Genomic DNA, 26,292 nt, shown 5'->3' with positions numbered 1-26,292 from the left:
CTCCAGTCCTGTACGCTGCATCGTGGGGGACCAGCTCCAGTCCTGTACCCTGCATCGTGGACCAGCTTCAGTCCTGTACGCTGCATCGTGGACCAGCTCCAGTCCTGTACGCTGCATCGTGGACCAGCTCCAGCCCTGTACCCTGCATCGTGGACCAGCTCCAGCCCTGTACGCTGCATCGTGGACCAGCTCCAGCCCTGTACGCTGCATCGTGGGGGGGCATTAGCAGGATAATGGTCACTATGTGGCTGGAGGAGCAGCGTGTTGGTGATGTGTTTCAGTTTGCCGTCTGACTGGATGTAACTGTTTGACTCTGCAGAACCCGTGTCCTGAGGCCGGAGCGTCCTTCCTCTCCAGGATCAGCTTCTGGTGGATCACCAGGTGAGCAGTGGGCACGCCCACAATCTGACACTGGAACTGCCGAGCGGGGAGGGGAGGTATTCAAATGGAATGAACCCTTTCACTGCCACACGACGGCCGGTTAACCCTTTCACTGTGACAATACAGAAGGTTAGCCCTTTACTATCACACAACCGACGGCGATGCTCCATCATTAGCATCATTAGCTCTGCGGATGCGGAGCTAATGATGCTAATGATGGAGCATCACCGTCGGCTGTCTGATAGTAAAGGGTTAACCTTCTGTCGTGTGGCAGGTATGGGCAGGGTAATGGTAGAAGACATAAATATAGGCAATAAAATTATAGTACAGTAGAAAAGTAAGAATAAGCAGTGTAACAATATAATTAACTGAATATACACATAATGAGCAAGTAGACAGTGTAATCAAAGGTCAGATATTATATTATACGTTACAATAAATATGGTCAATAACACTTAGAATCAGAATACATGTCTGATCTCCTCATTGGTCAGGATGTTAGTTGTGTTTGTTTGGTCGTGTGTCTGATCTTCTCATTGGTCAGGATGTTAGTTGTGTTTGTTTGGTCGTGTGTCTGATCTCCTCATTGGTCAGGATGTTAGTTGTGTTTGTTTGGTCGTGTGTCTGATCTTCTCATTGGTCAGGATGTTAGTTGTGTTTGTTTGGTCGTGTGTCTGATCTCCTCATTGGTCAGGATGTTAGTTGTTTGTTTGGTCGTGTGTCTGATCTCCTCATTGGTCAGGATGTTAGTTGTGTTTGTTTGGTCGTGTGTCTGATCTCCTCATTGGTCAGGATGTTAGTTGTGTTTGTTTGGTCGTGTGTCTGATCTTCTCATTGGTCAGGATGTTAGTTGTTTGTTTGGTCGTGTGTCTGATCTTCTCATTGGTCAGGATGTTAGTTGTGTTTGTTTGGTCGTGTGTCTGATCTCCTCATTGGTCAGGATGTTAGTTGTTTGTTTGGTTGTGTGTCTGATCTCCTCATTGGTCAGGATGTTAGTTGTGTTTGTTTGGTTGTGTGTCTGATCTTCTCATTGGTCAGGATGTTAGTTGTGTTTGTTTGGTCGTGTGTCTGATCTTCTCATTGGTCAGGATGTTAGTTGTGTTTGTTTGGTCGTGTGTCTGATCTTCTCATTGGTCAGGATGTTAGTTGTTTGTTTGGTCGTGTGTCTGATCTCCTCATTGGTCAGGATGTTAGTTGTGTTTGTTTGGTCGTGTGTCTGATCTCCTCATTGGTCAGGATGTTAGTTGTGTTTGTTTGGTCGTGTGTCTGATCTCCTCATTGGTCAGGATGTTAGTTGTGTTTGTTTGGTCGTGTGTCTGATCTCCTCATTGGTCAGGATGTTAGTTGTGTTTGTTTGGTCGTGTGTCTGATCTTCTCATTGGTCAGGATGTTAGTTGTTTGTTTGGTCGTGTGTCTGATCTCCTCATTGGTCAGGATGTTAGTTGTGTTTGTTTGGTCGTGTGTCTGATCTTCTCATTGGTCAGGATGTTAGTTGTTTGTTTGGTCGTGTGTCTGATCTCCTCATTGGTCAGGATGTTAGTTGTGTTTGTTTGGTCGTGTGTCTGATCTTCTCATTGGTCAGGATGTTAGTTGTTTGTTTGGTCGTGTGTCTGATCTCCTCATTGGTCAGGATGTTAGTTGTTTGTTTGGTCGTGTGTCTGATCTTCTCATTGGTCAGGATGTTAGTTGTGTTTGTTTGGTCGTGTGTCTGATCTTCTCATTGGTCAGGATGTTAGTTGTTTGTTTGGTCGTGTGTCTGATCTTCTCATTGGTCAGGATGTTAGTTGTGTTTGTTTGGTCGTGTGTCTGATCTCCTCATTGGTCAGGATGTTAGTTGTTTGTTTGGTCGTGTGTCTGATCTCCTCATTGGTCAGGATGTTAGTTGTGTTTGTTTGGTCGTGTGTCTGATCTTCTCATTGGTCAGGATGTTAGTTGTTTGTTTGGTCGTGTGTCTGATCTTCTCATTGGTCAGGATGTTAGTTGTGTTTGTTTGGTTGTGTGTCTGATCTTCTCATTGGTCAGGATGTTAGTTGTGTTTGTTTGGTCGTGTGTCTGATCTCCTCATTGGTCAGGATGTTAGTTGTGTTTGTTTGGTCGTGTGTCTGATCTCCTCATTGGTCAGGATGTTAGTTGTGTTTGTTTGGTCGTGTGTCTGATCTTCTCATTGGTCAGGATGTTAGTTGTTTGTTTGGTCGTGTGTCTGATCTTCTCATTGGTCAGGATGTTAGTTGTGTTTGTTTGGTCGTGTGTCTGATCTCCTCATTGGTCAGGATGTTAGTTGTTTGTTTGGTCGTGTGTCTGATCTCCTCATTGGTCAGGATGTTAGTTGTGTTTGTTTGGTCGTGTGTCTGATCTCCTCATTGGTCAGGATGTTAGTTGTTTGTTTGGTCGTGTGTCTGGTCTCCTCATTGGTCAGGATGTTAGTTGTTTGTTTGGTCGTGTGTCTGATCTTCTCATTGGTCAGGATGTTAGTTGTGTTTGTTTGGTCGTGTGTCTGATCTCCTCATTGGTCAGGATGTTAGTTGTTTGTTTGGTCGTGTGTCTGATCTCCTCATTGGTCAGGATGTTAGTTGTTTGTTTGGTCGTGTGTCTGATCTTCTCATTGGTCAGGATGTTAGTTGTTTGTTTGGTTGTGTGTCTGATCTCCTCATTGGTCAGGATGTTAGTTGTTTGTTTGGTCGTGTGTCTGATCTTCTCATTGGTCAGGATGTTAGTTGTTTGTTTGGTTGTGTGTCTGATCTTCTCATTGGTCAGGATGTTAGTTGTTTGTTTGGTCGTGTGTCTGATCTCCTCATTGGTCAGGATGTTAGTTGTTTGTTTGGTCGTGTGTCTGATCTCCTCATTGGTCAGGATGTTAGTTGTTTGTTTGGTCGTGTGTCTGATCTCCTCATTGGTCAGGATGTTAGTTGTTTGTTTGGTCGTGTGTCTGATCTCCTCATTGGTCAGGATGTTAGTTGTGTTTGTTTGGTCGTGTGTCTGATCTTCTCATTGGTCAGGATGTTAGTTGTGTTTGTTTGGTCGTGTGTCTGATCTCCTCATTGGTCAGGATGTTAGTTGTTTGTTTGGTCGTGTGTCTGATCTTCTCATTGGTCAGGATGTTAGTTGTTTGTTTGGTTGTGTGTCTGATCTCCTCATTGGTCAGGATGTTAGTTGTTTGTTTGGTCGTGTGTCTGATCTCCTCATTGGTCAGGATGTTAGTTGTGTTTGTTTGGTTGTGTGTCTGATCTCCTCATTGGTCAGGATGTTAGTTGTTTGTTTGGTCGTGTGTCTGATCTCCTCATTGGTCAGGATGTTAGTTGTGTTTGTTTGGTTGTGTGTCTGATCTTCTCATTGGTCAGGATGTTAGTTGTTTGTTTGGTCGTGTGTCTGATCTCCTCATTGGTCAGGATGTTAGTTGTTTGTTTGGTCGTGTGTCTGATCTCCTCATTGGTCAGGATGTTAGTTGTGTTTGTTTGGTCGTGTGTCTGATCTCCTCATTGGTCAGGATGTTAGTTGTGTTTGTTTGGTCGTGTGTCTGATCTCCTCATTGGTCAGGATGTTAGTTGTTTGTTTGGTCGTGTGTCTGATCTCCTCATTGGTCAGGATGTTAGTTGTTTGTTTGGTCGTGTGTCTGATCTCCTCATTGGTCCTGCCCGGACACGTGATCCGGCCTCCTGTGGGCTTAAAGAACGCACCGCCCGAGTTTACCGCTTGTCCTCATAACTTCCTGTCTCTGTGCCACTGACTCCCAGGCTGATGGTGACGGGCTACCGGCGCCCCCTGGTTGAAGACGACCTGTGGTCCCTGAACTCGGAGGACCGGTCCCACAGGGTGGTCCCCCAGCTGGTACGCCGCTGGAACACAGAGTGCCAAAAGGTCAAAAGGTCAGGAGCCTGACCAGTTAGGAATGGAAGCGGCTAGTAGGGTTGTGTCATCGACGTTCAGATTTCAGCACCGACCTTCACACGGTCTTTGTGTTGCACCATGGAGTTATAGGCCCTGTGTAATGAGCAGAAAATGAACGAAGTTGTTTCTGCAAAAGTCTGATCTTTAAATATATGTCGTACGGATTTATTATATATATATATTAGTGCTGTCAATCGATTAAAATATTTAACTCTATTAATCGCATGATTGTCCATAGTTAACTCGCGATTAATCGCAAATTAATCGTTGTTTTTTCTACCTTAAACAGATCTTTTTCAAGTTCCAAGTTTTAACCCTTTAATCGCCAAGGACGCCGTAACACGTCATTGCTCGCCATGCTTAATCTGCCAATGACGCCGTAACACGTCATTGAGATCAATATTTCAAAAATCTGTGATGGCAATCATATTTCTCCCGCGGAGACTTGAGATCTACTGTTGATCCCCTCTCAACTCTCCAACGGTTCAAGAGCGCCATCTGGTGGCCGATCGGCGGATCGCCCAAACAGCAAACCGGAAACGGAAACTCGTGCTCATCCAAATTCGGTCCGACCACTCGCTATAGCTCCCGGGACTCGAGCTAGACACAATGGATAGCGATCCGTTACTAATAACTCGATAAACAACATGATTTGGACATATATACTATTATACAACCTGGAGATGGATCGCATATTTCAACATCCCATAATAGCAATCTTTTTGCTCCACGCTCATCGCCCAATGGCCCGAGGAGACTGGGGTAAGTTTCAGCGTTTATTATTACCGTGTTCGATACAAACTGCTCTGATGATCATATCACCCACACTAGATGAATCATCTTACGTTGGCCACGGAATTATAAACGACCCCCCCCCCCCCCCCCCCCCCAATCCGGTCAACATCAGATGATCAGTAGTAACTTTTAGAAGCACATACATTTAACATTTTTTATCTGGCGCCGATCGCTATCAAACTGTATTTGATCATCAATATAATGCATTTAGGGCTATAAATCACGTTCTGCAGAATGTTGCAGAAAACGATAAAAACATATTTATACTTTAAACCGTATTTTAATATGAATATGTGAATGAAAAAGTAGAACGTTGCTACATCCTAAACGATAGATAATTGACGTTGAATGGGCCATAGTAATGTCAATTTAGCAATACAATTTAAAAAGTTATAGCCCTGCAAAGAAGGGGAACATCTCCATAGACAAATAGAGCTGGCAGAGGATGGTATAAGGATGTACATAAGCGTGGCAGAGAAAGGGTTAATACTCTTATCAACATGCGAGTCAACAAATGCTTGCTTTATGCAGCCATTTAACACAAAAGGATGACCCTCATGCATTGCAAATTTGCATCGAATTCAAAACAGAGTGATGCACAAAATAACTTAAAAGAAAATAATAATTTAAAACAATGAATAAAGTGTGCATGAAATAATAGGGGAAAGAAAATGTTAGGAACTTGTTACTGTTACATTCACCCACACAAGGGCTGTGTAATCACCCCCCCCCTCTCTCTCTCTCTCGCACACACACTCTCCCAGCTCTCTTTCTCTCTTGCCCCTTCCTCATCTCTCCCTATATCACACACACACACACACACACACACACACACACACACACACACACACACACACACACACACACACACACACACACACACACACACACACACACACACACACACATACACACACACACACACACACACACACACACACACATACACACACACTTCAGAAACAAACATAGTATCAATGAGAGCATCAATAATACACCTGAGTGAAGTCTAGTAAAAAAAAATAACGTTGACAGCCTTAATATATATATATATATATATATAGATAGATAGACATAGCCATCTGCTAACACTGTAGATATAGCTAAGCCTCTGCTAACACCCAGCCTATTTTGATCAGTTTGATTGACAGTTCTCTGCCTCTCTCCCTCACCTTCCTCCAGGCCAGAAGAGAAGACGCTCTACTCCCCCAAGCGGGCGGCGCGCGGCGAGCGTAAGGACCGGCGGCCCGTGGAGGAGTCCGAGATCCTGATCCTGAAGGCGGGTCAGAAGGCGGGCGAGCCCTCCCTGTTCTGGGCGCTGTGTCTGACGTTCGGACCCTACTTCCTCATCTCATCGCTCTACAAGATCGTCCAGGACATCCTGATGTTCGTGGGGCCGGAGATCCTCAGGTGAGGTGCCTGGGGGCGTTGTTGTTGTTGTTGTTGTTGTTGTTGTAGAGTTCTACTGGTGTCTTTATTTGTTTCATTTCCTCTTTACTTAACCCCTTATGCTGAGGGCCCATTTAGCAGAACACGCCTGGCGACTGCATACCCAAAGTAATGTGCGATGTATTCCACCACTTCTAGCACATGCATGAGTCTGGTCTCTTCTGGAACGTTCTTCCACAACAGGCTTTGAACACACTGAAATAAAAAGAAAAGTTACTCACGTTGTGTTTACTTGTTGCCAGAGGCCTGTTTTTGAGTTCCAGCTGAGCGGTAGGAGCTGGAAAACACAAGGGTTCCATAGCCTGAAGTCTTATCTACAGTACAGGGACAAAGTTTATAACGATCCCACAGAAAATTCGTTTTTGTAATCCTTGTATCGGGAATAATTCGTCCAAAACGGCGGACCGCTCATTCATTTGGACGGTGAGTGAGGAATTCTGCAAACAAACAACTTCTTCGTCTTCTTCTCTCCCTATATCTCACACACACACACACACACACACACACACACACACACACACACACACACGCACACACACACACACACACACACACACACACACACACACACACACACGCACACGCACGCACGCACGCACGCACGCAAGCAGTGAACTCTGGTCCGCCTGAAAACGTAGGTCTCGGTTCGGCTTCATCGAACCAAACGCGGACCAAATGTAGGAAGTGGTTATTATTACCACTGCTCGCAGCATTCACTGCAATTCTGCAAAACAAGCACACTGCATATATCTCTCTATCTATCTATATACTGTGCATCTTGGGAAGAAGGAAGAAAAAACGCGGCTTATTATTATTACCGAGGCGCACGACATTCACTGCAAATAAAAACAACTCATAAAAACAACGTGGTGTACAAGTTGTTTAGCGAGAGGATGGTGGTAATCGGCTTCAATAGAACAACTAGCCTCCGCTGTTCTGGAGCCAGGGCTCGCAGTCCACAGTCCACACACAGACACACACACACACACACAAGGGCTCGCAGCCACACACACATTTCCACTGTCCAATAGAAACATGGCTTATTATTAATACCGTGGCGCGCGGCAGTACAAGCACACTGTGTAAACATGTCTCGTGGACAGACTTGGGTGATCCGCTGATCTGGAGTCAGACATGGATCGCAGTCCACACACACACACGCGCGCGCGCGCGCCCACGCACACACGGGCTCGCAGCCACACACACATTTCCACTCTCTATCAGTGCCACGCCTCTGCTACTATCACGCCTGCTCACGGCTACACAGTTTGTGTATTTCCGCATTTCACTTTCTGAAGGGGAGGGATTTCCACTCTCCATTGTGTCCAATAGACGAGCGCCCTTTTCGACCGCGTGACATTGTTCAGATAGTTTGGTGCGCCTCACATATTTTAGTGTGAACGCAGGCGAACCAAATGAAGAATGCAACAATGTTGCAACTTCACCACCAGAACCGCACCGAGTCCACCAAAACTATATGTGAAAGCGACCTCAGTCACAACTAATTTCCGCTTGTCAACTTTCACCTACTTCCTATATTTGCACCCCCCCCACGTGGGGTATCGTTGGAAGCGGACACTCGTTGGCTACAACGCTGACCAATCATTTTTGCCATCAGCGGTGATTGGTCAGTTCTCGAGCATATACAGTCTGACGTGTATCATATAGAACACAGTTTTGTAGCATCATCAGTAATAAACCTGATCATATAGAACACAGTTTTGTAGCATCATCAGTAATAAACCTGATCATATAGAACACAGTGTTGTAGCATCATCAGTAATAAACCTGATCATATAGAACACAGTGTTGTAACATCATCAGTAATAAACCTGATCATATAGAACACAGTGTTGTAGCATCATCAGTAATAAACCTGATCATATAGAACACAGTTTTGTAGCATCATCAGTAATAAACCTGATCATATAGAACACAGTGTTGTAGCATCATCAGTAATAAACCTGATCATATAGAACACAGTGTTGTAACATCATCAGTAATAAACCTGATCATATAGAACACAGTGTTGTAGCATCATCAGTAATAAACCTGATCATATAGAACACAGTGTTGTAACATCATCAGTAATAAACCTGATCATATAGAACACAGTGTTGTAACATCATCAGTAATAAACCTGATCATATAGAACACAGTGTTGTAACATCATCAGTAATAAACCTGATCATATAGAACACAGTGTTGTAACATCATCAGTAATAAACCTGATCATATAGAACACAGTGTTGTAACATCATCAGTAATAAACCTGATCATATAGAACACAGTGTAACATCATCAGTAATAAACCTGATCATATAGAACAGTGTTGTAACATCATCAGTAATAAACCTGATCATATAGAACACAGTGTTGTAGCATCATCAGTAATAAACCTGATAATATAGAACACAGTGTTGTAGCATCATCAGTAATAAACCTGATAATATAGAACACAGTGTTGTAACATCATCAGTAATAAACCTGATCATATAGAACACAGTGTTGTAACATCATCAGTAATAAACCTGATCATATAGAACACAGTGTTGTAACATCATCAGTAATAAACCTGATCATATAGAACACAGTGTTGTAACATCATCAGTAATAAACCTGATCATATAGAACACAGTGTTGTAACATCATCAGTAATAAACCTGATCATATAGAACACAGTGTTGTAACATCATCAGTAATAAACCTGATCATATAGAACACAGTGTTGTAACATCATCAGTAATAAACCTGATCATATAGAACACAGTGTTGTAGCATCATCAGTAATAAACCTGATCATATAGAACACAGTGTTGTAACATCATCAGTAATAAACCTGATCATATAGAACACAGTGTTGTAACATCATCAGTAATAAACCTGATCATATAGAACAGTGTTGTAGCATCATCAGTAATAAACCTGATCATATAGAACACAGTGTTGTAACATCATCAGTAATAAACCTGATCATATAGAACACAGTGTTGTAGCATCATCAGTAATAAACCTGATCATATAGAACACAGTGTTGTAGCATCATCAGTAATAAACCTGATCATATAGAACACAGTGTTGTAACATCATCAGTAATAAACCTGATCATATAGAACAGGGGTTCCCAAACTTTTCAGGCCAGGGCCCAGAAAATAAGGCGTCAGAGAGCCGCGGCCCAATGCACATCGTCAGGCCTTTTTTTTTTTTTTTTTTGCCAGGCGACCGATTTTTTAAGCCAAATATCACTTCAATCCTATTAAGTTAGTTCAAGTTAGTTATTCATTTATATGTGCTATTTATGAGAGGGCTAACTTGTTGCAAAATAATAATGATAATAATCATAGCCTCATTAAAATACTATTGTTGCTTCGGTTGTTTTCAGCGTTTTATGTGCATAATCTGTTATTTAGTTTGAAATGTTCGTTGAAATAAGTAGATTTTTCGTTTTTGTTTATTTATTAAGTTAATATAAAACCATATAGTCACATTTTAGAATACAATAGAATAGAATTTTAGTATACAACTAGAAACACTGTCCTGGCCTGCTTCTAAGTTCAGTGACCTGACAAAAAAAATAAAAAAATTAAAAATAAAAAAAATATTGTTTTTTTTATTTTTATTATTTTTATTTTATTTTTTTAAAATAATCTCACGGCCCACCCGTGGCTGCTCGCGGCCCACCTTTGGGTCGCGACCCCGACTTTGGGAACCACTGATATAGAACACAGTGTTGTAACATCATCAGTAATAAACCTGATCATATAGAACACAGTGTTGTAGCATCATCAGTAATAAACCTGATCATATAGAACACAGTGTTGTAGCATCATCAGTAATAAACCTGATCATATAGAACACAGTGTTGTAACATCATCAGTAATAAACCTGATCATATAGAACACAGTGTTGTAACATCATCAGTAATAAACCTGATCATATAGAACACAGTGTTGTAGCATCATCAGTAATAAACCTGATCATATAGAACACAGTGTTGTAGCATCATCAGTAATAAACCCGATCATATAGAACAGTGTTGTAGCATCATCAGTAATAAACCTGATCATATAGAACACAGTGTTGTAGCATCATCAGTAATAAACCTGATCATATAGAACACAGTGTTGTAGCATCATCAGTAATACACCTGATCATATAGAACACAGTGTTGTAACATCATCAGTAATAAACCTGATCATATAGAACAGTGTTGTAGCATCATCAGTAATAAACCTGATCATATAGAACACAGTGTTGTAGCATCATCAGTAATAAACCTGATCATATAGAACACAGTGTTGTAACATCATCAGTAATAAACCTGATCATATAGAACAGTGTTGTAGCATCATCAGTAATAAACCTGATCATATAGAACACAGTGTTGTAGCATCATCAGTAATAAACCTGATCATATAGAACAGTGTTGTAACATCATCAGTAATAAACCTGATCATATAGAACAGTGTTGTAGCATCATCATTAATAAACCTGATCATATAGAACACAGTGTTGTAGCATCATCAGTAATAAACCTGATCATATAGAACACAGTGTTGTAACATCATCAGTAATAAACCTGATCATATAGAACAGTGTTGTAACATCATCAGTAATAAACCTGATCATATAGAACACAGTGTTGTAGCATCATCAGTAATAAACCTGATCATATAGAACACAGTGTTGTAGCATCATCAGTAATAAACCTGATCATATAGAACACAGTGTTGTAACATCATCAGTAATAAACCTGATCATATAGAACAGTGTTGTAGCATCATCAGTAATAAACCTGATCATATAGAACACAGTGTTGTAACATCATCAGTAATAAACCTGATCATATAGAACACAGTGTTGTAACATCATCAGTAATAAACCTGATCATATAGAACACAGTGTTGTAGCATCATCAGTAATAAACCTGATCATATAGAACACAGTGTTGTAGCATCATCAGTAATAAACCCGATCATATAGAACAGTGTTGTAACATCATCAGTAATAAACCTGATCATATAGAACACAGTGTTGTAACATCATCAGTAATAAACCTGATCATATAGAACACAGTGTTGTAGCATAATCAGTAATAAACCTGATCATATAGAACACAGTGTTGTAGCATCATCAGTAATAAACCTGATCATATAGAACAGTGTTGTAACATCATCAGTAATAAACCTGATCATATAGAACACAGTGTTGTAGCATCATCAGTAATAAACCTGATCATATAGAACAGTGTTGTAGCATCATCAGTAATAAACCTGATCATATAGAACACAGTGTTGTAGCATCATCAGTAATAAACCTGATCATATAGAACACAGTGTTGTAGCATCATCAGTAATAAACCTGATCATATAGAACACAGTGTTGTAACATCATCAGTAATAAACCTGATCATATAGAACAGTGTTGTAACATCATCAGTAATAAACCTGATCATATAGAACACAGTGTTGTAACATCATCAGTAATAAACCTGATCATATAGAACACAGTGTTGTAACATCATCAGTAATAAACCTGATCATATAGAACACAGTGTTGTAACATCATCAGTAATAAACCTGATCATATAGAACACAGTGTTGTAGCATCATCAGTAATAAACCTGATCATATAGAACACAGTGTTGTAACATCATCAGTAATAAACCTGATCATATAGAACACAGTGTTGTAACATCATCAGTAATAAACCTGATCATATAGAACACAGTGTTGTAGCATCATCAGTAATAAACCTGATCATATAGAACACAGTGTTGTAGCATCATCAGTAATAAACCTGATCATATAGAACACAGTGTTGTAGCATCATCAGTAATAAACCTGATCATATAGAACACAGTGTTGTAACATCATCAGTAATAAACCTGATCATATAGAACACAGTGTTGTAACATCATCAGTAATAAACCTGATCATATAGAACACAGTGTTGTAGCATCATCAGTAATAAACCTGATCATATAAAACACAGTGTTGTAACATCATCAGTAATAAACCTGATCATATAGAACACAGTGTTGTAGCATCATCAGTAATAAACCTGATCATATAAAACACAGTGTTGTAACATCATCAGTAATAAACCTGATCATATAGAACACAGTGTTGTAGCATCATCAGTAATAAACCTGATCATATAGAACACAGTGTTGTAACATCATCAGTAATAAACCTGATCATATAGAACACAGTGTTGTAGCATCATCAGTAAACCTGATCATATAGAACACAGTGTTGTAACATCATCAGTAATAAACCTGATCATATAGAACACAGTGTTGTAACATCATCAGTAATAAACCTGATCATATAGAACAGTGTTGTAGCATCATCAGTAATAAACCTGATCATATAGAACACAGTGTTGTAACATCATCAGTAATAAACCTGATCATATAGAACACAGTGTTGTAACATCATCAGTAATAAACCTGATCATATAGAACAGTGTTGTAACATCATCAGTAATAAACCTGATCATATAGAACAGTGTTGTAACATCATCAGTAATAAACCTGATCATATAGAACAGTGTTGTAACATCATCAGTAATAAACCTGATCATATAGAACACAGTGTTGTAGCATCATCAGTAATAAACCTGATCATATAGAACACAGTGTTGTAACATCATCAGTAATAAACCTGATCATATAGAACACAGTGTTGTAACATCATCAGTAATAAACCTGATCATATAGAACACAGTGTTGTAACATCATCAGTAATAAACCTGATCATATAGAACAGTGTTGTAGCATCATCAGTAATAAACCTGGTAATATAGAACACAGTGTTGTAGCATCATCAGTAATAAACCTGATCATATAGAACAGTGTTGTAACATCATCAGTAATAAACCTGATCATATAGAACACAGTGTTGTAGCATCATCAGTAATAAACCTGATCATATAGAACACAGTGTTGTAGCATCATCAGTAATAAACCTGATCATATAGAACAGTGTTGTAACATCATCAGTAATAAACCTGATCATATAGAACACAGTGTTGTAACATCATCAGTAATAAACCTGATCATATAGAACACAGTGTTGTAACATCATCAGTAATAAACCTGATCATATAGAACACAGTGTTGTAACATCATCAGTAATAAACCTGATCATATAGAACACAGTGTTGTAGCATCATCAGTAATAAACCTGATCATATAGAACACAGTGTTGTAACATCATCAGTAATAAACCTGATCATATAGAACACAGTGTTGTAACATCATCAGTAATAAACCTGATCATATAGAACACAGTGTTGTAGCATCATCAGTAATAAACCTGATCATATAGAACACAGTGTTGTAGCATCATCAGTAATAAACCTGATCATATAGAACACAGTGTTGTAGCATCATCAGTAATAAACCTGATCATATAGAACACAGTGTTGTAACATCATCAGTAATAAACCTGATCATATAGAACACAGTGTTGTAACATCATCAGTAATAAACCTGATCATATAGAACACAGTGTTGTAGCATCATCAGTAATAAACCTGATCATATAAAACACAGTGTTGTAACATCATCAGTAATAAACCTGATCATATAGAACACAGTGTTGTAGCATCATCAGTAATAAACCTGATCATATAAAACACAGTGTTGTAACATCATCAGTAATAAACCTGATCATATAGAACACAGTGTTGTAGCATCATCAGTAATAAACCTGATCATATAGAACACAGTGTTGTAACATCATCAGTAATAAACCTGATCATATAGAACACAGTGTTGTAGCATCATCAGTAAACCTGATCATATAGAACACAGTGTTGTAACATCATCAGTAATAAACCTGATCATATAGAACACAGTGTTGTAACATCATCAGTAATAAACCTGATCATATAGAACAGTGTTGTAGCATCATCAGTAATAAACCTGATCATATAGAACACAGTGTTGTAACATCATCAGTAATAAACCTGATCATATAGAACACAGTGTTGTAACATCATCAGTAATAAACCTGATCATATAGAACAGTGTTGTAACATCATCAGTAATAAACCTGATCATATAGAACAGTGTTGTAACATCATCAGTAATAAACCTGATCATATAGAACAGTGTTGTAACATCATCAGTAATAAACCTGATCATATAGAACACAGTGTTGTAGCATCATCAGTAATAAACCTGATCATATAGAACACAGTGTTGTAACATCATCAGTAATAAACCTGATCATATAGAACACAGTGTTGTAACATCATCAGTAATAAACCTGATCATATAGAACACAGTGTTGTAACATCATCAGTAATAAACCTGATCATATAGAACAGTGTTGTAGCATCATCAGTAATAAACCTGGTCATATAGAACACAGTGTTGTAGCATCATCAGTAATAAACCTGATCATATAGAACAGTGTTGTAACATCATCAGTAATAAACCTGATCATATAGAACACAGTGTTGTAGCATCATCAGTAATAAACCTGATCATATAGAACACAGTGTTGTAGCATCATCAGTAATAAACCTGATCATATAGAACACAGTGTTGTAGCATCATCAGTAATAAACCTGATCATATAGAACACAGTGTTGTAACATCATCAGTAATAAACCTGATCATATAGAACACAGTGTTGTAGCATCATCAGTAATAAACCTGATCATATAGAACAGTGTTGTAACATCATCAGTAATAAACCTGATCATATAGAACAGTGTTGTAGCATCATCAGTAATAAACCTGATCATATAGAACAGTGTTGTAACATCATCAGTAATAAACCTGATCATATAGAACACAGTGTTGTAACATCATCAGTAATAAACCTGATCATATAGAACACAGTGTTGTAACATCATCAGTAATAAACCTGATCATATAGAACACAGTGTTGTAGCATCATCAGTAATAAACCTGATCATATAGAACACAGTGTTGTAACATCATCAGTAATAAACCTGATCATATAGAACACAGTGTTGTAACATCATCAGTAATAAACCTGATCATATAGAACACAGTGTTGTAACATCATCAGTAATAAACCTGATCATATAGAACACAGTGTTGTAACATCATCAGTAATAAACCTGATCATATAGAACACAGTGTTGTAACATCATCAGTAATAAACCTGATCATATAGAACACAGTGTTGTAACATCATCAGTAATAAACCTGATCATATAGAACACAGTGTTGTAGCATCATCAGTAATAAACCTGATCATATAGAACACAGTGTTGTAACATCATCAGTAATAAACCTGATCATATAGAACACAGTGTTGTAGCATCATCAGTAATAAACCTGATCATATAGAACACAGTGTTGTAGCATCATCAGTAATAAACCTGATCATATAGAACAGTGTTGTAGCTGTTACCAGTAATATATTTTAATATAATATACTGTAGCATCACCAGTCATAAACATCAGGGCTGAGTGGTAAACAGAGTCTAAAGGCCTGTTAATATAACTAGGGTTATCATTCATAATGTTTGGTTTGGTTAGGCTTGCCCCTTGGTTTCAGGGAGGAACGCCAACATTTCATTTTCGGGGGAAACTGAAAGACAATTGTGAACGACCCTCCCCAATCAATGTTGACTTGTGCTTCTCTTAGAAACGTAAAACAAACACACACAGGGTTTAAATGTCGAGGTATTACAATGCATGTAACCTCCCCTAGCGTGTGTTCGATACCAAGCCCCTGGGAAATGGTCCCTAGATGAAGAGAGAGGCTGCCATAACACTGATCCAGGAATGTGCAACTCTACATCCCTGTGCATCCAGTTGGTGTTGAGGACCTCTCTCTGTTAGAAGAGCCTCAGGGGTCAGGGGTCATGCTTACTCAAGCTGTTGTACTTTCTCAAGGTGTGTTGCCAGGCGTTAGTTACCCAGTCACCCCTGTCTCTGTCCCCTGACCCCTGCTGTCTCTGACCCCTCTGACCCTGCTGTCTCTGCTGTCTCTGACCCCTCTGACCCTGCTGTCTCTGACCCCTCTGACCCTGCTGTCTCTGCTGTCTCTGACCCCTCTGACCCTGCTGTCTCTGCTGTCTCTGACCCTGCTGTCTCTGACCCCTCTGACCCCTGCTGTCTCTGCTGTCTCTGACCCTGCTGTCTCTGCTGTCTCTGACCCTGCTGTCTCTGCTGTCTCTGCTGTCTCTGACCCCTCTGACCCCTGCTGTCTCTGACCCTGCTGTCTCTGACCCTGCTGTCTCTGCTGTCTCTGCTGTCTCTGCTGTCTCTGACCCCTCTGACCCCTCTGACCCTGCTGTCTCTGACCCCTCTGACCCTGCTGTCTCTGCTGTCTCTGACCCTGCTGTCTCTGCTGTCTCTGCTGTCTCTGACCCCTCTGACCCCTCTGACCCTGCTGTCTCTGACCCCTCTGACCCTGCTGTCTCTGACCCCTCTGACCCCTCTGACCCTGCTGTCTCTGACCCCTCTGACCCTGCTGTCTCTGACCCCTCTGACCCTGCTGTCTCTGCTGTCTCTGACCCCTCTGACCCTGCTGTCTCTGCTGTCTCTGCTGTCTCTGACCCCTCTGACCCCTCTGACCCTGCTGTCTCTGCTGTCTCTGCTGTCTCTGACCCCTCTGACCCTGCTGTCTCTGACCCCTCTGACCCTGCTGTCTCTGACCCTGCTGTCTCTGACCCCTCTGACCCTGCTGTCTCTGCTGTCTCTGACCCTGCTGTCTCTGACCCCTCTGACCCTGCTGTCTCTGCTGTCTCTGACCCCTGACCCCTGCTGTCTCTGCTGTCTCTGACCCCTCTGACCCCTCTGACCCTGCTGTCTCTGACCCCTCTGACCCTGCTGTCTCTGACCCCTCTGACCCTGCTGTCTCTGCTGTCTCTGACCCCTCTGACCCTGCTGTCTCTGACCCCTCTGACCCCTGACCCCTGCTGTCTCTGACCCCTCTGTCTCTGCTGTCTCTGCTGTCTCTGACCCCTCTGACCCTGCTGTCTCTGACCCCTCTGACCCCTCTGACCCTGCTGTCTCTGACCCCTCTGACCCTGCTGTCTCTGCGTTGTCATGTCTCTTGTGTTCTATCCGACAGAACAACAGCTGCTCACACTGGACACAACAACATGATTGTTATTAGGGCTGTACCTCACACTGGACACAACAACATGATTGTTATTAGGGCTGTACCTCACACTGGACACAACAACATGATTGTTATTAGGGCTGTACCTCACACTGGACACAACAACATGATTGTTATTAGGGCTGTACCTCACACTGGACACAACAACATGATTGTTATTAGGGCTGTACCTCACACTGGACACAACAACATGATTGTTATTAGGGCTGTACCTCACACTGGACACAACAACATGATTGTTATTAGGGCTGTACCTCACACTGGACACAACAACATGATTGTTATTAGGGCTGTACCTCACACTGGACACAACAACATGATTGTTATTAGGGCTGTACCTCACACTGGACACAACAACATGATTGTTATTAGGGCTGTACCTCACACTGGACACAACAACATGATTGTTATTAGGGCTGTACCTCACACTGGACACAACAACATGATTGTTATTAGGGCTGTACCTCACACTGGACACAACAACATGATTGTTATTAGGGCTGTACCTCACACTGGACACAACAACATGATTGTTATTAGGGCTGTACCTCACACTGGACACAACAACATGATTGTTATTAGGGCTGTACCTCACACTGGACACAACAACATGATTGTTATTAGGGCTGTACCTCACACTGGACACAACAACATGATTGTTATTAGGGCTGTACCTCACACTGGACACAACAACATGATTGTTATTAGGGCTGTACCTCACACTGGACACAACAACATGATTGTTATTAGGGCTGTACCTCACACTGGACACAACAACATGATTGTTATTAGGGCTGTACCTCACACTGGACACAACAACATGATTGTTATTAGGGCTGTACCTCACACTGGACACAACAACATGATTGTTATTAGGGCTGTACCTCACACTGGACACAACAACATGATTGTTATTAGGGCTGTACCTCACACTGGACACAACAACATGATTGTTATTAGGGCTGTACCTCACACTGGACACAACAACATGATTGTTATTAGGGCTGTACCTCACACTGGACACAACAACATGATTGTTATTAGGGCTGTACCTCACACTGGACACAACAACATGATTGTTATTAGGGCTGTACCTCACACTGGACACAACAACATGATTGTTATTAGGGCTGTACCTCACACTGGACACAACAACATGATTGTTATTAGGGCTGTACCTCACACTGGACACAACAACATGATTGTTATTAGGGCTGTACCTCACACTGGACACAACAACATGATTGTTATTAGGGCTGTACCTCACACTGGACACAACAACATGATTGTTATTAGGGCTGTACCTCACACTGGACACAACAACATGATTGTTATTAGGGCTGTACCTCACACTGGACACAACAACATGATTGTTATTAGGGCTGTACCGAATGCTTCGAAGCTTCGATCATAATGTTGACATCCGAATTCTAAATCAACATTCGGATTTTTGATTTTTAATAAAATTTGTTTAGTCTTTTTTGTTCTACTTTTTTGTTGTGTCTATTCAATCTGTTTAAACCAATGGGGGTTTTCTTCACAGTTGCAGTTAAAGGTTAGGCTACACTAATATTATAATATTATACTATAAGACGTCACCATCACTTTCATACCAACCGTGCCCTTATTGGATTATTTATGTTGACGAAACTGATTAGTTATATTAGAAAGTTGATTTAATAAAAGAAAAACTCATTTAATCAGTTTAATCACTTTATTCAAATTGAGGATTTAGTTTATTAACTAAACTAAAACAAATTAGTTTATTTGTAAGTACTTTATTTTTATTTTTTATAAATGTTTTTATTTTATTTTCATACATAAAACAGAACATAACAGTACAATAATAATAATAACTAGACAATTCCGCGCGGGGGAAATTGTGAAAGTGTGGGTGACGCCTGTGCACCGCCGGCCAACGGGGGAGAGGGTCTCTCGCGAGTCTCTATGACAAACGGTTCAAAGGATACAAAAAGGGGGCGCGGCCTAAGGATCGGGGGAGTGGTCAACATAGACCAATCAAAGAGGATATCCCTACTGTGTAGTGCAATGACACTCTCTCTGCAATGATTCTCTTTCTAATTTCATGGCCGTCAAGATCTATATGACTACAGATGTGATTTTATTAACTATAACACAAACTCCCTTTCGTGTTGTATTATTTAATACTCACCCTTTCTCATGGCACCATGTGTCCAAGAAGTGGCAGATCAAAGGTCTCTTCTCACTCAACAATTACTGAACCCCAGGATGCGTCAGTCACCATACACCGGCTGTTTCCATCATCTGCAAAAGCAACGCAAAACATCTCTGATCAGTGCTGCATAGTCAATTCAAGGTGCATCACGATTGCATTACCACAATTACATTATCACAAGTAGCTTTTATACAATGCGGATGTAGCCAAAGGATAAGATTTCAATTCTCCTTACCTAAACCAGTTGGATATGCAGACTTGTTTTGATGTTGACGTCTGTCATCACATAGCTACTGAACTTGGCACCGTGCCCTAAATTCACATAAACATATTTGTAATTAAAGAGTTTTGTTGCTGTTGTTAGTCTGACCTCTCACCTGGGACTAGTACAGCAAGGTAGAACCTTTGAGGATCTGCTCATGCTGGCATAGTACTCAGGATCATTGGGGCACACAAGCTTTCCCACCACGCCAAGGTCACAGCAAAAGGGAAAGAACTAGAGATGCACCGAAAATTCGGCTACCGAAAATTATCGGCCGACGATGGTTAAAAAGGCTCTTTCGGCTCATACTACACTACACGTATGAACTCGACATAACGTTAACGTTACTCCGTTTAAATGAAGTGTTTAATTAGCAGCAATCTGTTGTTGAAAATGTATTATCGTTAAACCGGAAATGGAAATGCGAGGACAGGAAGTCGTCATCAATCGTTGTAGTCTTTTAGTCTTAACAGTCTGGAATTAATGTATGCATTCAAAAGTGCTGAATAAATGTTTTATGGGCCCATAGTGATTATTAATATTATTTAAGTTAAGTTTAGCCATAATCATGTATTTTGCCATAATCAGGTAGCTAAAAAATATATATATATATATATATATATATATATTTATATTAATCATTTTCGGCCTTTCGGCATTCGGTTTTCGGCCAACTGTTTCCTATTTTCGGTATCGGTTTCGGCCAAGAATTTCCCATTCGGTGCATCCGTAGAAAGAACTAACTCAAACAGTCCACTCAGGTACATTCCACTCGAGGCAGTTTATACGAGTGGCAGAGATGAGTGTTCGACTAGGCTTAATCAAACCATGACGTCTTTAATTTTTTACGCCAAACGGATATTTAGTTACGTTTTTATTAGAGGTCATGCAAAGCTCGATCTCTCGGTGGCGAGGAGTAACGCGTGGGAGGCTCACGCTGCCCCGACACTTCCTGATTCTACTGCGCAGGCGCACCAACCGACCTGTAGGAGTCGCTGTCCACAACGCCCGATCCCCACCCATCAGTTTCCCACCCCCTAATACGGCCAATGTGTATTAGTACGAACGACCAGCTAAACTGAAAGCAAATGTGGAGCGCTGGGCTCGAACAGGCAAGCCCAGCGTCTCCAGATTCCGTGGCAAGCGCCTTGCCCACTACGCCATGTAGCCGCCTTCCATCTCATATTTTTTTTTTATTTATTATTATATATATATATTTAACAAACATAAACAAACATGTTTTTTTTTTTTTTTTTTTTTAACAAACATATAAACAAGCATGACAACACATGATAAGATATACAAGCATTGGGGCACACAAGCACACAAGCACACAAGCTTTCCCACCACGCCAAGGTCACAGCAAAAGGGAAAGAACTAACAGTCCACTCAGGTACATTCTTTGTTTGGCTAGGCTTATCCAAAGTTTATATTAACACAACAGAACAGAATGAGAGAGAGAGAGAGAGACCACGGCAGCTTTATATGAACACAACAGAATGAGAGCGAGAGAGAAGTTGATGATAACCTGTACTTTTATAAGAGAAAGAAGGGAGGTTATAATCGTAATAATTTTGACTACGGAACACATTTTGTTCGTTTTGTAGATCTATTAATAGATCCATCTGATTGATGATAACCTGTACTTTTATAAGAGAAAGAAGGGAGGTTATAATCGTAATAATTTTGACTACGGAACACAGTTTGTTCGTTTTGTAGATCTATTAATAGATCCATCTGATTGATGATAACCTGTACTTTTATAAGAGAAAGAAGGGAGGTTATAATCGTAATAATTTTGACTACGGAACACATTTTGTTCGTTTTGTAGATCTATTAATAGATCCATCTGATTGATGATAACCTGTACTTTTATAAGAGAAAGAAGGGAGGTTATAATCGTAATAATTTTGACTACGGAACACATTTTGTTCGTTTTGTAGATCTATTAATAGATCCATCTATTTAAACGTGACGAACGGGGTATTTCGGGGGGGCCGTCCGGTCCCTGCGCGGTGTACTTTTTTCTTCGTGTACTTTTTTCAACAACCACAGTGGTTTCAGCCAAAACCACTGCACCCACCACAAGTTCACAGACTACAATCACTCCCGACACCAACCACAACCACAATGGCTACATGGAATGACGCAAAGTTCTAAGTAGAGCTCAAAATACAGTATACAGGATTGTGGTAACTCCAATATGTGCGTAATACTCCAGACTGTAGACATTGCTGCGGTCTTGAAGTGTAAATGTGATCCAACAATGTGGTCTTGTCAGTGGTGGCTTCTCGGACCAGTTGGGTATATCCTCTGCTGTTAAACAGTTCAGATATGGGCTTCCTTGATCCGGAAAGTAGATCCTCATTAAAATCTCCACAGACTACGACTGGCTGATGATTCATAATTTCCAAAGTGTCCAAAAGCGCCTGCAGTTTTGGTATGAATTGGCAAGGACTGTAATCTGGTGGTCTGTACACGGCAGCGATTAAAGCTTTGACAGGGGCCTCAACCTTCACAACGACACACTCCAGGTCAGTCACATTTTGCAGGAAATGCCTTTCAAATGCCTGGCAATGGTCCCTCACGTAGACGGCGACACCACCGCCCGCTCTTTTTGCCAACCGAGGAAGGTTTGTGTACGACTCATGTCTGTTGCGTTTGAACATGGTGTACCCTTCCAACTGCAGACTGTCGGCAACAAAAGAGCCAGAGAGGTGAGTTTCGGTGAGGCACAGAACATCGGCAAGTGGCAACTCGTGATGCCGTTTGGTATCCTGGATATGAGCCGGTAGTCCTTCCGTGTTGTGGTGGACAATTGTTAATATTTGGCCATTTTCTTTTGGCTGTACATAATTTAATAGTGGCATAACCGTGTCAAACGAGGCTTTCCTCATCGACTCCAATGAAGCGGTGATTGCAGGATCAGCAAATATCTGTCTCTCATTGAAGTCGATGATGTGAAGTCCTTGCAGTGAAGTCGTTCTACTCAGAGCAACGTAGGCCATGCCTGGTGCAAAGATACGTTTCAATGAAACCACGGCAGATTGTGTCGTCATGCCTTGGACTTTATGAACGGTGCATGCGTAAGCCAGCTTGATGGGGAACTGCCTGCGAGTCACTTTCTTGAATTTCAGCCTTTCCTCTGCCCTCTCGATGTAGACCAAGTTGTCACCACGACCAGATGTCCTTTGGCGGCATCTCTGTCCTGTATCTGCATTGTCCAGCACAAGCCCAAGCATGGTCACCTCAGTAGCACCGTTGGCCGTCTGGGTGACTATTCGACCAATCGTGCCAAATGTTCCATTGACTAGCCCATCTTCAACGTCGACGTTCCGCATGATCATGACACAGGCACCCTCGGCAACTTGAAGTATGTCTAGCAGATCGCTTTTATCTCCCTTACGCGGCCTTTCTAGTCTGTCCATCTCACCCGTCATTGGATCTCTCGTGTAATCCTGTGCATCTATCTGGGTGATGTGGGAATGGAGAGCAGACAAAGTAGCGGCATTGTGCTTGGCAACCTCTTTGTTGGTTGCAAAGATGTGCATGACATCCTTAGGGCAATGGGCGGGGTTACGCACAGCCCGAACAAGCAGAGCTTTGTCCATGTGGCTTATCGGATGCGTCTTTTCCCTGACTCTGATTCTGTTCAGAAGCTCCGCAAATGGAAGGTCGTCTCTCTGTCGCATGATCTCGGTCAACGTGATCATCTCAAAGTGGCATTGCCAGAGGTCGATCGTGGCCTCCTCAAGTACGCAGAGCGGTTTGTTTTTCCCCAATGGGGGGAGCTGATAGAAATCGCCCAGCGCTATTACACACATGCCACCGAACGGTTTCTTATTGCCTTTGATTTGTTGCAGTCTCCAGTCGACGTAGGCAAACAGTTGCTTGGAAATCATTGAAACCTCATCGATGATGATGATCTCTGCATCCGACAGCTTTCCCCGCAGCACATCCAAGGTATTTCCTAGTCCTTGGTAGGGTGGCTGTAGGCTTCTTGGCAACTTCAAGAGCGAATGCAAAGTGTTACCAGAGATGTTGAAAGCTGCCGTGCCTGTAAATGCAGCCAGTATAACGGTTGGCATGGATATGTCATCATCATACAGTCTGGGGAGTTGCCGGAGTATCCTTGTTGCCTCACCGTGGATGCACTTTATGAGGTGGGATTTCCCAGTGCCAGCACCACCGGTGACAAAGTAGAAGAACTGTTGGGGGGTTTGCTCATGTTGTTGCACGCGGTCAATACACCAATCGCGAACAGAGTAAAAGATGGATGCTTGTGCCCGGTTGAGGTTCTGACACATTGTGCGCAGAAAATCGGGGCTCATCTGGGGAGCGTCCATGACTGGAATAACTCCACCAATGTACGCCGGTACATCATCTTGTTCCTCCTCATGCAGCTGAGCGTCACTTCGCTCAGCCATGCATTCCAACTGGACCACCTCACTCTCGGGGTCAAATCTGCCCCATGCATCCTCGATAGGACCATCCTTGATGAACTTGTCCATAGCTTTCTCCATCACTTTACTGTGTTTCTCAAACTTCTCTCTGTTGAGTTTAACAAATTCTGAGACTTTGACCATGTCGTGGATCCCGGGTATCGTCACCCAGGCCTGGTCGTGAAACGCTTTGTGTGTGGGTAAAAGGTCGGTTTTCAGTTTGGACACGTCACGATGGGGGAGGTACAGTTTAAGCCAATTGCCGTAGAATTTCTCTGGCTCCTTCTTCTGAGAAAAGTGACCGTATCTGATAATTGCAGGTTTCCCCCTCGTGCGTTTCTGAATGATGCCCATGTCGTTTAACAGCCTATGGCAATTTCCGCTGGTCCCCTGCTCACGGTAGAGCACTCTGTAGTGGGATGTGAAAATGGCAAGGCACATGGGTTCAAACTCCAGTGTTCGTGGTCTGGCTCTGTATCTGTCGGGAATACCCGTCATCCATACGTTCTCGTCATCCTCTGGTCTGTACTGAAGCTGGCTGAGCGGGAGACTCATTTTCAGTCCATTCTCATCAGTTTGTAGGAACAAAACCTGACGTGAGCATTTTCTCATTTTCAAACTGCACGTACGGGCCACAGCCTCCTGAGCGCTGACCTCTCTGTGTTTTGAGTAGGCTTGAAGGATTTGCTTCATTTCCTCTCGTTCAGGCACACTCTCTGGGCTGAGCTCACGGATGATTTTCGCCAGGTATTCGCTCATCTCGTGCTCCGGTTTGGTGATGTAGCTGAGCATGTACTGAATGAGCGCAAACTCGTCGAGAACGTACTGGATGTCCATGTTGGCGTTCCAGGCCGTCAACAAATATGGATTATAGTTATTCACCCAGCAGTCCTTGACATCACGCTTCATTACCATGACACTGGCATTTGTCATTTCCTGGACACATTTGGTGTACTCCGCATAAGTCAACTTGCACTGCGTCAGTAGCTGTGTCAGGTTGTCCACTTGCGCGCTGGAGTCGTTCAGTAAAGCCCACACTGGTTGGAGTTTACGTTTGGCTGCTTGCGCATCCATTGTCTGTAGTTTGCTGCTGACCTTTGCACGCTTACGTTTTTTGCTCGTACCTTCACCCGCGTTGCTCGTACCTTCACCCGCGTTGCTCGTACCTTCACCCGCGTTGCTCGTACCTTCACCCGCGTTGCTCGTACCTTCACCCTCATCGACGCCATATGATGCCGACGGATAGGTTATGAACGACATTGGCATTGGTGGTTTTGGAAATCCAAATCTGCATGCTTTCTTACCTTTCTTGCAGCTCTTGGAATGGTTTCTGCTGTGCATTTGAAGCTCTGTGACACTCTTGTGAAGCAACGGTTCCTTGTCCTTGTCAGGCAACTGGCATGAGATGTAGCGGTCCACAAACTCGCATAGTTTGGCGTCATCGGTGACGCCAAACTCTGGGGCATTTTCTACCCAACAGAGCATGTGTATGTGAGGGCTCCCTCTGGCCTGGAATTCTACCCGGTAAAAGTAATCCACAACCACACCAATTGGATGAGCCGGAGACAGCAGCAGCTCTCTCATCAGAGCATCCACCCGCTTGTCAAACATGCGCATGGTCGTCACCGGGTTGCTTCTGAGAATGTCACATTTTTGGGCCCAGTCCAGCTCATCGAAATTAACCCGTTGACCTTCTTGGGATTTTATCGCATTGACAACTTCTGGCCAACGGAATTCTGCGGCCGAGAAGGTCAGAAA

General features: G+C 42.0%; 1 protein-coding gene across 1 annotated transcript in view; it reads left to right on the top strand.

Moving 5' to 3' along the window:
• The window catches only part of abcc1 (ATP binding cassette subfamily C member 1 (ABCC1 blood group)), a gene marked incomplete at its 3' end in the record, with an annotated part of 263,456 nt that overhangs the window by 31,295 nt on the left and 205,869 nt on the right, over positions 1 to 26,292 (top strand). Inside the window, exons 6-8 of the mRNA XM_084326017.1 lie at positions 320 to 381; positions 4,113 to 4,244; positions 6,244 to 6,471. Of these exons, the coding sequence (XP_084182143.1) occupies positions 320 to 381; positions 4,113 to 4,244; positions 6,244 to 6,471 (422 nt within the window). The remainder of the gene's footprint in view (positions 1 to 319; positions 382 to 4,112; positions 4,245 to 6,243; positions 6,472 to 26,292) is intronic.

Source organism: Notolepis coatsorum (genome assembly GCF_963971535.1).
Source record: "Notolepis coatsorum genome assembly, chromosome: 12".
NCBI classification, from domain to species: domain Eukaryota; kingdom Metazoa; phylum Chordata; class Actinopteri; order Aulopiformes; family Paralepididae; genus Notolepis; species Notolepis coatsorum.
Note: the sequence above shows the minus strand (reverse complement) of the source record. Positions and strands in the feature narration are given on the sequence as shown.